A 17,545-nucleotide genomic window follows, 5' to 3' on the forward strand; every position below is an offset into this window, starting at 1 on the left:
TTGAAAGTGGTGTGAGCATTAACGTGTGAAATGCCTGTTTATTACATTGCTTTTTCCAATCTCTATATTGGGCACTTTATGCACATAAATTGTGTTTCACGAGTTCACACTTACATATAATTTATGGAGAGTAGTTTAAATGCGTATTTGGCGTGCTGTCCAGGGGGAGGGCTTCGAGCTCGGAATTTTGGCCCGAACCCAAAGTACCCCCCAAAAATGCTAAGCATAGGACAGCCGCCTGCTAAATACCCCCCAAGAAGAGCCGAGCTTGGCGGGCTGGCATTCGTGAAGGGGCTTGATTGCTTGACCGGTAGGCCCTTGAGGGCTGCTGCGGCACATTATGCCGGGGGATTGCCTGCAATAGAAAAAATTTAAAAAGAGAAACATGGGAGAGACAACAGTATTAAAACATTAAACATTTCCTTGCTGCGTGGAAACTTTCCACTCTTTCGTTCTGCGTGGAACTTCCACTCTTTCGTTCTGCGTGGAAACTTTCCACTCTTTCGTTCTGCGTGGAAACTTTCCACTCTTTCGTTCTGCGTGGAAACTTTCCACTCTTTCGTTCTGCGTGGAAACTTTCCACTCTTTCGTTCTGCGTGGAAACTTTCCACTCTTTCATTCTGCGTGGAACTTCCACTCTTTCGTTCTGCGTGGAACTTCCACTCTTTCGTTCTGCGTGGAACTTCCACTCTTTCGTTCTGCGTGGAACTTCCACTCTTTCGTTCTGCGTGGAAACTTTCCACTCTTTCGTTCTGCGTGGAAACTTTCCACTCTTTCGTTCTGCGTGGAAACTTTCCACTCTTTCGTACTGCGTGAAAACTTACACTCTTCGTACTGCGTGAAAACTTACACTCTTCGTACTGCGTGGAAACTTTCCACTCTTTCGTACTGTGTTGGAAACTTTCCACTCTTTCGTACTGTGTTGGAAACTTTCCACTCTTTCGTACTGTGTTGGAAACTTTCCACTCTTTCGTACTGTGTTGGAAACTTTCCACTCTTTCGTACTGTGTTGGAAACTTTCCACTCTTTTGTACTGTGTTGGAAACTTTCCACTCTTTTGTACTGTGTTGGAAACTTTCCACTCTTTCGTACTGTGTTGGAAACTTTCCACTCTTTCGTACTGTGTTGGAAACTTTCCACTCTTTCGTACTGCGAGGAACTTCCTCTCTTTCGTACTGCATGGAAACTTTCCACTCTTTCGTACTACGTGGAAACTTTCCACTCTTTCATACTACGAGGAACTTCCTCTCTTTCATACTGCGTGGAAACTTTCCACTCTTTCATACTGCGTGGAAACTTTCCACTCTTTCATACTGCGAGGAACTTCTTCTCTTTCATACTGCGTGGAAACTTTCCACTCTTTCATACTGCGTGGAACTTCCTCTCTTTCATATTGCGTGGAAACTTTCCACTCTTTCATACTGCGAGGAACTTCCTCTCTTTCATACTGCGAGGAACTTCCACTCTTTCATACTGCAAGGAACTTCCTCTCTTTCGTACTGCGTGGAAACTTTCCACTCTTTCATACTGCGAGGAACTTCCTCTCTTTCATACTGCGAGGAACTTCCTCTCTTTCGTACTGCGTGGAAACTTTCCACTCTTTCATACTACGTGGAAACTTTCCACTCTTTCGTACTACGAGGAACTTCCTCTCTTTCACACTGCGTGGAAACTTTCCACTCTTTCATACTGCGTGGAAACTTTCCACTCTTTCATACTGCGAGGAACTTCTTCTCTTTCATACTGCGTGGAAACTTTCCACTCTTTCATACTGCGAGGAACTTCCTCTCTTTCATACTGCGTGGAAACTTTCCACTCTTTCATACTGCGAGGAACTTCCTCTCTTTCATACTGCGAGGAACTTCCTCTCTTTCATACTGCGTGGAAACTTTCCACTCTTTCATACTGCGTGGAAACTTTCCACTCTTTCATATTGCGTGGAAACTTTCCACTCTTTCATACTGCGAGGAACTTCCTCTCTTTCATACTGCGTGGAAACTTTCCACTCTTTCATACTGCAAGGAACTTCCTCTCTTTCATACTGCGAGGAACTTCCACTCTTTCATACTGCGAGGAACTTCCTCTCTTTCATACTGCGAGGAACTTCCTCTCTTTCATACTGCGAGGAACTTCCACTCTTTCATATGGCGTGGAAATGTTCCACTCTGTGAGGAACTTCCCCCTGTGCTGCGTCCATGGAAACTTTCCATTTCTTACTGGAGCCTGAGAACATAAGAAGGAAAAGATGAGTGTTTGATCGGGATATTCTCACTGTGTACTAGTCAATAAGGGTTTGGTGGGCTTTTTCGATGTGGACTCGATTGGTCCTGATATAGCTTTGGAAAGCGTCAGAAGACCATCTCCCGAGAGCTTGGATCTGCTGTTGGGAGAGGCCTTTTTGAGCTGCTGAGGTTGCTACCCCAATACGGAAGGAGTGGCTTGAAAAGTTCTTTGCTGAGCCCCTGATAGTTGGAGAACGGATTTGAGGTGTTTCTTTGAGGATACCAGCGTTATAGGTTGTCTGGTGTCGGGACGGGTGGGCTGGGATCTTTGAATCCCTTTGATCAGAGAGGGTTTGGTGAATTGTTTATTTCGGGGGAGGAATCGCCGTACATCAATTGTGGAAAACTGGATGCAGCTCAAGTAACCTTTGATGTATTAAGGTAGAAAATAAATGAGGTGATTGAAAGGAGAGAAAAATCATGGAACGGTATGTTTATAAGAGAAGTGAAATGCTTTAAACATCTCCAGGCCGTCATGTAGGATTGAGGTTTCTGGGAAAGAACATCACTGCTTTGGCAGTGGAGAAAATTAGCCAGAGAAACGAAGCTCCTGTGGGAGCCAAGGGAACAGCACTGCTGTGGCAGTGGAGAAAATTAGCCGGAGAAACTGAACTCCTGTGGGAGCAGAGGGAACAGCACTGCTGTAGTGGGAGAAAATTAGCTAGAGAAACAAAGCTCCTGTGGGAGCCGAGGGAACAGCACTGCTGTGGCTGTGGAGAAAAATAGCCAGAGAAACTGAGCTCCAGTAGGAGCCGAGGGAACAGCACTGCTGTGGCAGTGGAGAAAATTAGCCAGAGAAAACTGAGCTCCTGTGGGAGAAAAAGAAGAAAAAGTTAGACGGACAAATGGAGAAACGCATTGTGTAACCAAAAGGACTCTTATTTTGAAATGTTTATGCCTTATTATTGCGGGATGCTCATTCAAATTCTTATGAGAAAGATAAAACAACAACAACCTTTATATCTATAGCACGTTTAAAAACGACATGAGTTGACCAAAGTGCTTTACGCTCTCAACGGTACTAATAAAGCATTGACAAAACACCCCTACATCAACACACAAAACACAAACACACATCTCAAACTCCCAGTCCTTATGGGCAGTTTTAAGCATAAGAGAAGAGATGTGTTTTCAACACAGATTTAAACCGTCCTAACAAGTCACAAGATCTGATACGCCGAGGGAGGCTATTCCAGAGGCGTGGCGCAGCCACAGAGAAAATACAGCCTTACAACTGTATACACCGTTTTCTTTACAGTGATTTATATCGTAATATGTTGTCTTTGATACAAATTCGCTTTGCATAAATGTATGCTATTCATTGATTGTGAAATGCTCTGAACTCAAGCATTGTTCAATCCAGTAGAACGCACAATGGTTGCATATTCAGTTTTTTGAAACGTGATCGCTCACGTTAATTCAGTGAAATCATAGCCTTTGAATTTCTTCTGTTTCATAATAAGATGGTAGGCTATAACAATCATTGATATGCTTGTTATACGATAGCCTGCCCTACTATAAAGGTATTGATGTTACATTTAAGAAAGCGGGTGCTCCCAAATACATTGTTCAGTTCGCACACGTCTATTTATAGTCACAAAAGCGAGTATGGTCGCACTGTGTTGAGCCCTGTGTGACCGAGCTTATGTGAGCGTCAAGTTGAGAAGTATTGAATCAAGGCGGTGATTATCAGCTGAGTCCAACTGGTAGCTGATTGTTTGGCGTTTAAATGCCCTGTTGCATTGACAGCATTTTAGTGATTTAGCCTCACAATACGTTCGCTCGCTTTACCAGCTGCAAGTAAATTGATCGTTCATCACCACGGCGACCGCGTGCGCGTACATGATGAACGCACTTTTCCTGTGTGAAAAGTATCTGTCTGAACTGTAGTACACAGAGGCGGAAAGATCGCAAGAAAAAGTTAAAGAGTTGTAATACTTTATCTTAAGACAGGAACTGTTGTAGGTCTCCCTGTTGCAAGTCTGTGCTGTGTGCACTCCTTTACATTGTCCGAGCACTGCTCTTGCGGTTGGCTCGAGAATGCTTATGGAAGCGGCCGAAAGGGGTTTTTAGATAGCTTATAAATTTGTAAGGAAAAAGTATTGTAGTATTGTAGAGTTGCTTCGAGCCGTGTAGACAGCGTGGGCGGGCGGGGCGAACTGCCGTCCGTGCTAGAAAACTTTCAATGAATGGAGGTAAGACTGCTGCGTGTATATATACCTCTTACTGTTGATTAGCTGAGTGCTCTCCACCTGTGTCAATTATCTGAACGTACTCCTCCCGAACTTTGTTTATAAAACATCATTTTTCTGAGGGAATGCCGTTTTGACAGTTTCTACTTGGACATATAGTCATATTTGATCCGTTTTACTGGGAAATAGATTTTTTTTATCATCAATGTTATGTTTTAAGGAGATAAAATGGTAACTTATCAACATTGATTGGTATGGCAATAAAATAATAATATCACATTATTTTGGCAGTTAAAGTTTTGGGATTTTTCTTGGAGTGACTAGTTGCTTATAAGTAGTGTAAAGGTGCAAAAAGTCAAAATTCAGAGGCATGTTATCAATAACCATTTTTTGCATATAAATGTACATTTGGTGAGTTTTTGGGCTGGAAATTGTCGACCCAATCTGGCCACACTGATCACACATTCAAATAATGGTTATTGATAACATGTCTCTGAATTTAGATTTTTTGCTCAGTACACATATGGTTCTTTAATGTATTTGCATTGTCCTAAAATGCGTTAATTTTCAATGGGAATATATGCAGCTGAAACAGGTAGCCTATACATCTAAAACATTTCAACATTAACTTTTTAATATAACATTATAGTCATTATGGCCTTTAGAAATTATTTTTTTTTTTGAGGAGGTGGGGTATACACTGTGGCGCGGCCTAATATTTTGTCCTTAAAGGGATACTTCACCCAAAAATGAAAATTCTGTCGTCATTTACTCACCCTCAAGTTGTTCCAACCGGTATGAGTTTCTTTGTTCTGAAGATATTTTGAAGAATGTTTGTAACCAAGCAGATAGAGCAACCATTGACTGCCATAGCATTTTGCCCCTACTATGGCAGTCAATGGTTGCTCTATCTGCTCTATCCCCTTACATTACTTTTACTTTTATACTTTAAGTAGTTTTGAAACCAGTACTTTTACACTTTTACTTGAGTAAAAAGCTTGAGTTGATACTTCAACTTCTACAAAAGTATTTTTAAACCCTAGTATCTATACCTCTACTTGAGTAATGAATGTGAATACTTTTGACACCTCTGGTATAAGCAAATGCTCACGATATGATAATCGTACATGTCAATAGCGCGATAAACCGCCATACCAGTATACCGTTGCAGCCCTAGCACCATGTCACAAAGCTCGAATAATTTCAAATTGGTTTCTTGAACATGACAATGAGTTCACTGGACTAAAATGGCCCCCACAGTCACCAGATCTCAACCCAATAGAGCATCTTTGGTAGGGGTGTAACGGATCGCAGTTGATCCGTGATCCGTACGGATCACGACCCACGGTTCGGCACGCACGTGACCCGCGGATTTATTGTGCTTTTTTTTTTACTTGTGGATTAATCTGAACTGTTTAGCGTTCGCAGACTAAAAGACAGTTTTTCTGCCGCTATTGCTTTTTAAGTGATCTCGTTCCTTAAAACTCGATGCTGAGTTTCAGAGAAACACATGTTCACGTGAACAGGGCATGTTAATCAGTCAACAGTGGCTAGCGGAGAAGTAGAAGAACTTGAAAATCCTCCCGCATCATTCAAATCGCATGTATGGGAGCATTTTGTCTTCCCCGTAAAATATAATGATGACGGAAGAAGGGTGTGGACAAAACTGTGACAGTATGTAGGCACTGTGGCACGAGAAAGCCGTATGGAAGTGACGCATACATCGAGCATTTTTTGATGTGCTGGCGCTGAATTAAACGATGAACGATGTGACAACAATGGGCAGAACAATATAAGTTACCGCTAAAATCCATCGAGCATATGAACTTGTTGCCCGAAACACTTCAACAAGAAAGAATGAAGGCTACCCTGTAAAACAACTGCAATCATGTGATAGAAAATTACTCTATTCATCACTATCATAATCCCCACGATCCTCAATTACAAGTTCATTGGCGTATTCCTCCTCCTCGTCGCTCTCCTCCACTTCTCCCTCTCCGGCCTCCACTAACTCTGACTGCCTTGCTCGCGCTAACAGCTCCGCCCAGATGCGCACGGCTCTCCCTCTTTGAAACAATGGATAAGGTGATCCTCGCTTCCATCAGAAGCTACTGTCAGGCCACATACCTAAGGATAACATCCCGAAGTTAATGAAATATCTCCTGTTTTTCCCTCGCACACACAAACACACACACGCGCGCGCGAGCATACCTTAAAGGAATTTTTCAGCCGCTCCATATCCAGCTTTTCCCACGCTTAAAGTACCCAGGAAACCAACAAGTGGCGAGCTGGGGCCCTCATATTTCCTCCAGCTGTGTACTCTTTGTCCACATCCCCTGCCATCCAGTTGTCATAGGACTCGTGCAGGCTGACTTTGAATGGTTGGTTCCATACGACGTCGGGGGCCTGTATGTACTTTGTACAGCCACCGGGTATCACAGCCGTGGTTATGTTGTAGCCCCTTTTGAGCAGAGGTGTCAAAAGTATTTGCATTCATTACTCAAGTAGAAGTATAGATACTAGGGTTTAAAAATACTTTTGTAGAAGTTGAGTATCAACTCAAGCTTTTTACTCAAGTAAAAGTGTAAAAGTACTGGTTTCAAAACTACTTAAAGTATAAAAGTAAAAGTAATGTAAGGGGGAAAAAATGCCATTAAAGGGGTAGTTCACCCAAAAATTAAAATTCTGTCATAATTTACTCACCCTCAAGTACTTCCAACCGGTATGAGTTTCTATATTCTGAAGATATTTTGAAGAATATTTGTAACCAAGCAGATAGAGCAACCATTGACTGCCATAGTAGGGGAAAAATGCTATGGCAGTCAATGGTTGCTCTATCTGCTTGGTTACAAATATTCTAAAAATATGTTTGAATTTGGTCATGTACCACTTTTTCCATAATTTTACTCAACCCAGGTAACAAACTAATTGGTCTACTGTTTTTACCTGATAATGGTTCTTTGTTATTTTTAATTAGAGGGATTATTTTTGCAGTCTTCCATTGTGTAGGAAAGACACATTTAGTTAAATTTAAATTAATTATGTGGGAAACGGGTAAAGCAATTACATCTACCGCTATATTTCTGTGCTAGACTAACTGAGACTTGTTACAGCACTTGCATATTGCTGATATTGTTGCCCTTCGACTGCTCGAGCTGCTTCTATTGCCCCCATTTGTAAGTCGCTTTGGATAAAAGCGTCTGCTAAATGACTAAATGTAAATGTAAATGTACCGCTAGTTTTAACAATTTAGTTTCTCGATTATCAATACCAGCTGGTTTATCCTTGCTTTTCTGTAATAATTCTTTAACATAATTTTCTGTAACTGTATTAAATTTGAATTTACATTCTTTAGTATGCATAATACGTTTTCTTATCAATTCATAAGATATATCTGCCTCTTGTCCAAGCTCCAGCTCTTTTCTCAGTTGTAGAATTTTATTTTTTAAAAATTGGCTCAAATAATTTGCAATTTCTCTTGGTTTGGTTAAATAAACCCTGTTTGATTTCAACAATGTAGTTGTTGATTTTTTCTTTCTTCCCAGTATTTCATTTAATGTTCCCCAAACTTTTGCATTATCAAATGTTGTATCTATAATTCTCTTTTGATAATATGAACATCTTTTACTTCTGTTCAATTTGGTCACATAATTTCTTAATTTATGATAAGTGTTCCAGAGTCCCGTGTTATTACTATCAATTGCTTCTATTTTGGCCTCAAGTCAAGTCAAGTCAACTTTATTTATATAGCGCTTTTAACAATGTAGATTGTTTCAAAGCAGCTTTACAGTGTTAAACAGGAAAATAATGCAGCATAATTTTAATCAGCTGTATAGCCATTCTGGAAACATTTCAAGTATCATACAGTGACAGTGTGGGCGTTAGATCAATAATTCGATCAGTAATTTAGTTTAAATGGTTAATTTAGTTTAAATTTTTCAACTAAACATCGAAATAAATCTAAATAATAATGTCCCCAACTGAGCACGCCAAGCCAGAGGCAACAGTGGCAAGGAAACCAAAACCCCATTAGGTGACCTAATGGAGAAAAATAAACCTTGGGAGAAACCAGGCTCAGTCGGGGTGCCAGTTCTCCTCTGGCCAATTAACAAACAGCGTATTATTATTATTATTATTCTGGCAGCTTTACAGCTCGGAGGTCATAACAGAATATTCGAGGGACCGGGAGCAACATGCTGGAGACGGGTTTATTTGAGGATGATGTTGAATAAATAATTATTAAAGTGCAATATTCGAATGATCGGAGACAACACGCTGGAGACGGGTTTATTGAGGATGACATATCGATTTAAGTATTATTTAATTGTAATATTCGAACAATCTCAGTCAACACGCCGGAGACGGGTTTATTGAGATGCCGTGTTGATGAGACAGTTGCAGGGGGCGTCTAATCACGGTCTCTCAGACACTTCAGGGTCATGTGTTGGTCTTCTCTGGGCGCAGGTCCACCATCTGAACTGGATACGGCCTGGATCCGGCTGACTGCAGTAAACCTCGGGATAAAACAGAGAGACTATCATTAGCGTAGATGCCATTCTTCTGATGATGTCACAAGTACATCAGGTGTTATGAGAAGTGTTCCCGGTTCCGGCTGACCTAGTTAATGCAGCCTAACAATCATTTCATTGAAAAAGTGTTTTATGTGTATGCCACAGTAAAGAGATGTGTTTTTAGTCTAGATTTAAACTGACAGAGTGTGTCTGCTTCCCGAACAATGTTAGGAAGACTGTTCCAGAGTTTAGGTGCTAAATAGGAAAAGGATCGACCGCCTGCAGTTGATTTGGATATTCTCGGTATGATCAACTGGCCAGAGTTTTGAGACCGCAGTAGACGTGATGGAGTATAATATGTTAAGAGCTCGCTCAAGTATTGGGGAGCTAAACCATTTAGTGCTTTGTAAGTAATAAGTAAGATTTTAAAATGTATGCGATGTGTAATAGGCAGCCAGTGCAGTGTTGACAGAACTGGGCTAATATGGTCATACTTCCTGGTTCTAGTAAGAACTCGAGCTGCTGCGTTTTGGACCAGCTGGAATTTATTTATTAAGCGAGCAGGGCAACCACCCAGTAGAGCATTACAATAATCTAACCTTGAGGTCATGAACGCATGAACTAACTGTTCAGCATTTTGCATTGAGAGCATGTGCCGTAATTTAGATATATTTTTAAGATGGTAGAAAGCAGTTTTACAGATGCTAGAAACGTGGCTTTCAAACGAAAGATTGGTATCAAAGAGCACACCCAGGTTCCTCACTGACGACGAGGACTTGACAGAACAGCCATCAAGTGTTAGACAGTATTCTAGGTTACTACTTGTGGAGCTTTTTTGTCCAATAATTAAAAATTTAGTTTTTTCTGAATTGAGTTGCAAGAAATTACCGGTCATCCAATGTTTTATATCAGCTATGCATTCCGTTAATCTTGTGAATTGGTAAGTTTCTTCAGGGCGTGAAGAAATATAGAGCTGAGTATCGTCAGCATAACAATGAAAACTAACGCCATGCTTCCTAATGATATCTCCCAGTGGTAGCATGTACAGGGTGAAGAGTAGCGGTCCTAGCACTGAGCCTTGTGGTACTCCATACTGAACTTGCGATCGGTGTGACATATCTTCATTTACTACTACAAACTGATAACGGTCGCATAGGTATGATTTAAACCATGATAATGCAATTCCACTAATACCTACATAATTTTCGAGTCTATTCAAAAGAATGTTGTGGTCGATAGTATCAAATGCAGCGCTAAGATCGAGTAACACTAATAGAGAGATACAGCCACGATCGGATGATAAGAGTAAATCATTTGTAACTCTGATGAGAGCAGTCTCAGTATTATGATACGGTCTAAATCCTGACTGGAAATCCTCACAGATACAGATTCATCTTGTAACACGACACAAAAAAGAATGGCTTGTGCGCATGTTTCGGTGTGTGTGTGTCAGACAGCAGACAGCACAAGACTGCAAGGAGTTGTTTTTCTCAAGTTATTGCATTTAATAACTCTTTTTAACGTCAAGCAAGTCACATAAATAACAGTCGTGTGCTCAGTCTATTCTCTGCTATATGCATCGACCTAAAACGTACACTGTTCACAATGTTGAAGTAGCCTATTCAAATCATTCAGATATTGCGTGCCCTTGCGATATGCATATTGCAATATGTACATTTGCGATATTTCGATAATTTCGATATATTGTGCAGCCCTAATGTATATTAATAAATGCAAATAAATGCTGTTCACTGAACTTTCTATTCATCAAAGAATCCTGAAAATGAACTGTGTTCATCACTGATAATAATCATAAATGTGTGTTGATCATCTGATCCTCATATGAGAATGATTAGTGAAGGGTCATGTGACACTGAAGACTGGAGTAATGATGATAAATTCAGCTTTGATCACAGGAATAACTCACACTTTACTATATATTCACATAGAGAACAGCTGATCTACACTGGAGTGTGTGTGTGTGTGTGTGTGTGTGTGTGTGTGTGTGTGTGTGTGTGTGTGTGTGTGTGTGTGTGTGTGTGGGCATGTTTTTGTGAAATATCAGGACACAAATGTGTATAATGACATGGGTATGACACAGGTATTACAAAAAGAGGGTGAAATATGAGGACGTTCCCCATGTCCTCACTTTTCAAAATGCGTATAAATCACACAGAACAAGTTTTTTTTCACAGAAAGTAAACTGCACAGTCTCCTGGTTTAGGGGCAGGGGCAGTGAGTGTGTGTGAGAGATAGGGCTGCAACGACGTGCGTGAAATGCGTCGACGCGTCGGCGGCACATTATTTACGTTCTAGAATGGAACAGCAGATCTAGAATAATGGCAGCTTCTGCTCCCGGGCATAGTGAAAATGATAATTTATCATATAAAGCCAGACCGCGACATTCAAAAGTGTGGGAGTACTTTAAACAGAAGCCGAATAAAACTGTGCTTTGTTCGCTCTGTAACGCCGGTTTCACACTGCACGCGGTGGCAGAGCAGGAGCTGTGCGCGTGGAGAGCGGGAGCTTTCACACTGCCAATCAGTGTTGCCAAGTCCGCGTTTTTTCCCGCGGAATTGGGCTACTTCTACACTGTTGCCGCGGGCTGTGTCTCATGTCCGCGGGTTGAAGCAAAAAAACACACATATTTAACCCCCCGAACGCGATGTTTGCCAGAGAACCTCCCCGAAACGCGATTGGGCTTGTTTTGGGCTAGTTTTGAGTAACGAATGGGTGGGTTTTGTTGTGAAAACCTGGCAACCCTGCTGCCAGTGTTCTCTCGCGCAGCTGAACCGTGGCGCGTGTATTGCATGTATTTTACAGTCTATTGCTGCGTCCCAATTCGCCTACTTATACTACGTGCTAAAAGTATGTACTCTTTTTGTGAAGAAAAAGTACATACTTTTGAGTGTGTAGCAGAAGAGTATGCAAGCTTTGGGACATACTACTTCGTCATCTTTAACGGACTCTGTTACGTGCATCCCGTTTAAACTGCCCTGTCAATCATCGTCACAGTTCAAATCCCCCACTTTCAATTTAATTTCCTACCGTATCTGAGAGAAATGTAGTCGCTCGTTGATCTGCCTTTCGTGGGTCTTTAATGCAGAGACTCCTCTCATGTGTTTGCAAAGTTAATGGCCAAACGTATCATTACAAAAGTTCTCAATGCTGCTGAAGGAGAAATATAATGTGGATAATATTGAATAAATATCTTTTCGTCAGGTTAAATACTGATAATTGCTCACTCAAACCACTTTATCTAATCCTCTCCACTTAACCGTCAGACTCGCGTAACCGTCATGTTTGTAGTTTTTTGACACTTTTTATCCGCGTTTGTAGTTCTAATCGAATCCTCGTCCATCTCGCAATGGGTTGTGGGCAATATCAGCCGTTAGAGTGCGCATCGATCTGCACTTCGGATTCTGACCGGAAATAGTAAACCATCCGGGAATCTTTGGAATACTCTTTTCAACATACTAAGATTTGGGACATACTAATTCTTTTTTCGAGTACTATTTAGTACGGATAGTATGCGAATTGGGACGCAGCATATGATTGCAACAGACGGTCACATTTTCCGGTGTTCACTCCGACCCCAGTACATCTCGTGCTTTTATTTATTATGGGCTGCATAAATCTCCTGTTAATGCGACCCGGTTCCCCTCTGTCCCAAACACATATGCATAATAACATGCTGTATATAGGTAGTTTGCACGATTAAAGTAACATTAAAGTTAAGATATGCCTCTAGCTTTAATCATTTAAATGTGTCTTTGAAGTTTGGGCAAAAACTTCTGGCAGCTTTAGTCGTTGTTTATGCACATGTATCTTCAAAATAGACGACTAGTTATACATTAAAACTATGCTGAAAGCTCCTGTATGTGAACCTTTTGCAGATAAATACAAGTGCATTTTCGTTTACTATTTACACAAATCAATAAGTAAATCATACTCAACTATAGTAAACAACTTTTCCTAATTAGGCCTACTCTGTATACATTTTATGATGAATAGTATTATATATTATGTTTAAAAAGCTTCTTGTGTTCATATATTTCATTATAAAATGGCATACTATGTACACTACCCTTCCTAAAATACAATTAATAATGTCATCATTAATTGATTTCATGTTAAAATAATATACAAATTCACTACCCTCTTTGAAATACAATAATCAGTAAAAAAGAATAATAAGATTAATCCGGAAAAATAATCGTTAGATTAGTCGACTAATCGAAAAATTAATCGTTAGATTAGTCGACAGAAAAAATAATCGTTAGTTGCAGCTCTAGTGAGAGAGTATGTGTGTGTGTGATGGGTAGGTTTAGGGGCAGGGGCAGTGTGTGTGTGTGTGTTTGTGTGTGTGTGTGTGTGTGAGAGAGAGTATGTGTGTGTGTGATGGGTAGGTTTAGGGGCAGTGTAAGGGGATAGAAAATACGGTTTGTACGGTATAAAAACCATTACGCCTATGGAATGTCCTCACATTTCACAAAAACAAACATGTGTGTGTGTGTGTGTGTGTGTGTGTGTGTGTGTGTGTGTGTGAACAGCTGATCTACACTGGAGCGTGTGTGTGTGTGTGTGTGTGTGTGTGTGTGTGTGTGTGTATGTGTGTGCATGTTTTTGTGAAATATCAGGACACAAATGTGTATAATGACATGGGTATTACAAAAAGAGGGTGAAATATGAGGACGTTCCCCATGTCCTCACTTTTCAAAATGCTTATAAATCACAGAATGAGGTTTTTTTTTCACAGAAAGTGAACTGCACAGTCTCCTGTGATGGGTAGGTTTAGGGGCAGTGTGTGTGTGTCTGTGTGTGTGTGTGTGTGTGTGTGTGTGTGTGTGTGTGTGTGTGTGTGTGTGTGTGTGTGTGTGTGATGGGTAGGTTTAGGGGCAGTGGCAGTGTGTGTGTGTGTGTGTGTGTGTGTGTGTGTGTGTGTGTGTGTGTGTGTGTGTGTGTGATGGGTAGGTTTAGGGGCAGTGTAAGGGGATTGAAAATACGGTTTGTACGGTATTAAAACCATTACGCCTATGGAATGTCCTCACATTTCACAAAAACAAATGTGTGTGTGTGTGTGGGAGAACAGCTGATCTACACTGGAGTGAGTGTGTGTGTGTGTGTGTGTGTGTGTGTGAACAGCTGATCTACACTAGAGGAATATTTCACTGTTATACTGGAGTTATGATCAGATTCATGAGCAGAAGAGACTCTCTCAGGAACATTAAACGTTATTAATGTTTCCAAGCGTTTGTCAGAGACTGTAAGTCACAGATGTGTAACAGTCACGTATTATAGTTCACTACATTTGTCACATCTGTGTGTAGTTTGGTGTGTGTGTATGGCCAATCATTTGATGTTTGTGTGTAGAGTTACTACACAAAAGCACCAGTTTTAGAAAAGTTAAAATGGTTTTGAATGAAGTGTTTGCTTTTGCGAGAGGTGTGTGTGGAGTTTTGAGAACAGGAGCCATGTTTTCCTGACACATCACACACAACATTCAGACTGAGGTTGAAATGTAGAGGGAATTATTATCTATCTCATAGCAGTTATTAAAACTACAGTATCAGTTCTCTGCATTTTTTAAAGTATAATGGATATTTTTTGATAAATAATCAATACTCTAATATATATTGTACATATTGTCATGTGTGATTTGTTCTCTGTGTGCAGGTCTGAGGTCAGTTTGTCATTATGGAGAACAGAGGGAGCAGTGAGAGATCTTCATCAGCAGAACCCAGTGATGAAGCAGTGACCTCTGACCTCAGCTGTGTGTCTGTGAAGAGTGACGGATCCATGAGTCCTCCTCCTAATATCAGTGATGAAGCAGTGACCTCTGACCCCAGCTGTGTGTCTGTGAAGAGTGACGGATCCATGAGTCCTCCTCCTAATATCAGTGATGAAGCAGTGACCTCTGACCCCAGCGGTGTGTCTGTGAGGAGTGACCGATCATTGGATCATCCTCCTAAATTCAGTGAAACCGTGACCTCTGACCCTGTGTGAGTGTAAACATGTAGTCAGTGATATAAAGGGAATATTCAGGCATTATTGACTCCTGTTATCCTGTTATTCTCACTGTTGTTTTCATGCCGGATGACCTTCTTTCTTTTTCTGACCACAAAAGGTGAAATGTAAAGATGCAGATGCTCCTCCATATAATGACAGTGAATAGTGACCAGCTTCAAGATTTACACACAAGATGCAAAAGTATCCCAACAGACAAGGTCAGGAAAGTCTGATGGGATCATTCTGTGAATCTTTTGCATCTTTTTTTAAAGCTTGAAGCTGGTCAGTATTTACTGCCATTATACAGACGAACACGAGCAGGACATTTATCAACATTTCTCCTTTTGTGGCCTGAAGAAGAAAGAAGATCATAAGCCATTAGAACAACATCAGAGTAAATAATGACAGGATTCTCATGTTTGGGTGAATTTAACGGGTCCCTTTATCCCTTTAACTGCTCTAGTGTAACTTAGAGACCACATTTAATATGAGACTCAGAAACACACTGAACACACAGAGAGATGAGTTCGGTTTTTATTTCTGATTTCACCTCAAATCTGGACACACATTCAGTGATGAACTTTGACCCCAATGTCCAGATATAAGACACTTATTGTCTGACAGAGTCTCTGGTGTCAGATTGAGGATGAGGTTTGGGTTTCTTCATCATCTCTTAAAGCTCTTAGTGAGTTTGTTCCTGGTCTCTGTCACCTTGAGCTGCTCGCTGGAGGATTGAAAGACACGCTTTTCCTTTTCTCTGTGTTTTTCAACTTCTCTGTTTTCTGTGAAGCTGCTCTGGATCAATGTGCATTGTGAAAAGTGTTCAACTGACACTGACATGAATGCATGAATTATACAGAAAATACAAGATTGACATTTGTATTGATTTACTGTATAATTTAAGTTTAAATTGTATTTATATATTTAAATCCTTTATTTTACATAATTTTAACCTGTTCTTTGTTGTTGTTTGATCAGAGTGGATAGAGATGATCCGACTGGAGATTCTCCTCAACCAATGAATGATGAGCTCCAGAGAGTCAAAGACCGACACAAAACCAGCATGAAGAACAAGTATGAGAGATTATTTGAGGGAATGAAACTCCAGGGGAATGAAACCCTCCTGAACAGGATCTACACACAGCTCTACATCATAGTGGGAGAGAGAGGAGGAGTGAATGAAGAACATGAGGTTTTACAGATGGAGAAAACAGCCAGAACACAACACTCACAAGACACTCCAATCTACTGCAATGACATCTTTACAGCCTCACCTGAACCAGGACGTGAGGAGAAAGAGCAGATCAAGACTGTTCTTACTAAAGGCATCGCTGGAATCGGAAAAACCGTCTCTGTGCAGAAGTTCATTCTGGACTGGGCCGAGGGAAGAGCCAATCAGGATGTAGATTTCATGTTTGTGCTTCCATTTCGAGAGCTGAACTTGATCCGAGATCATCAGTACAGTCTTCACAGACTTCTGCTGGACTTTCATCCTGAACTTCAAGATCTGGACTCAAGGATTTATGAGGAGTGTAAAGTTGTGTTCATCTTTGATGGTCTGGATGAAAGCAGAATCACACTGAGGTTTTCAGACGCTCAGGAAGTTTCTGGTGTGACTGAGACTTCATCAGTGGATGTGTTGATGTCAAAGGAAGTTTCTGGTGTAACTAAGACTTCATCAGTGGCTTCAGGACTGAAAAAAAAGGTGTGTTGGATTTAATCATCTACATCAGTTACACATGAATCAAATTAAACAAACATAATTTGTTCACATAATTTCAACATCATGGAATGAAGTATTTTTAAGTAACCCAGTTGAGTAATCTCAAAATGATTTTAATATGGCTCCCTAACAACAGTGGGACTTGAGACCCTGCCTCTTTAATCAAATCACGAAACAGAGAAAACAAAGTTTATTTTATTTTTGTATATTTTTGTTGTAAATTGACTGATTTATTTATAGGAAGAGAAACACAATTTTGTTGCATAGATCGCAAATAATATGATTATGTAAATTAGACAATATGTGTTTTCCTGTTTTTCAGTTCATGTCAAAGATCAGGAAAAGAAAACTGCTCAGAACGACTTCATCAGTGGATGTGTTGATGTCAAAGGAAGTTTCTGATGTGACTGAGACTTCATCAGTGGATGTGTTGATGTCAAAGGAAGTTTCTGATGTGACTGAGACTTCATCAGTGGATGTGTTGATGTCAAAGGAAGTTTCTGGTGTGACTGAGACTTCATCAGTGGATGTGTTGATGTCAAAGCTCATGAAAGGAGAGATGCTTCCCTCGGCTCTCATCTGGATCACCTCCAGACCAGCAGCAGCCAATCAGATCCCCTCCAAATACATCAACCGTCTGACAGAGATTCAGGGATTCAATGAGCCTCAGAAGGAGGAATATTTCAGGAAGAGAATCAGTGACGAGCATCAAGCCAGCAGAATCATCTCACACATCAGAAGAGCAAGAAGCCTCCACATCATGTGCCACATACCCGTCTTCTACTGGATCTCATCCACTGTGCTTCAGAAGCTCCTGGAAGAAGATCT

The 17,545-nt window shown here is 40.7% G+C and overlaps 1 protein-coding gene across 3 annotated transcripts in view; it reads left to right on the forward strand.

Moving 5' to 3' along the window:
- Nucleotides 1-17,545, forward strand: part of LOC307135120 (NLR family CARD domain-containing protein 3-like) — a 108,434-nt gene that overhangs the window by 35,356 nt on the left and 55,533 nt on the right. For 2 of the 3 annotated variants that reach the window (XM_079831311.1, XM_079831313.1), the window contains exons 2-4: nt 14,662-14,987; nt 15,973-16,699; nt 17,040-17,545. The exon at nt 17,040-17,545 is cut by the window's right edge. In XM_079831311.1, coding sequence (XP_079687437.1) covers nt 14,683-14,987; nt 15,973-16,699; nt 17,040-17,545 — 1,538 coding nt within the window. In that variant the 5' untranslated portion in view covers nt 14,662-14,682. Of the gene's footprint in view, nt 1-14,661; nt 14,988-15,972; nt 16,700-17,039 lie in introns of those variants that run through there. The other variant, XM_079831312.1, reaches the window with a different exon arrangement.

This window comes from Gobio gobio, assembly GCF_949357685.1.
Source record: "Gobio gobio genome assembly, chromosome: 12".
In the NCBI taxonomy this organism is placed as follows: domain Eukaryota; kingdom Metazoa; phylum Chordata; class Actinopteri; order Cypriniformes; family Gobionidae; genus Gobio; species Gobio gobio.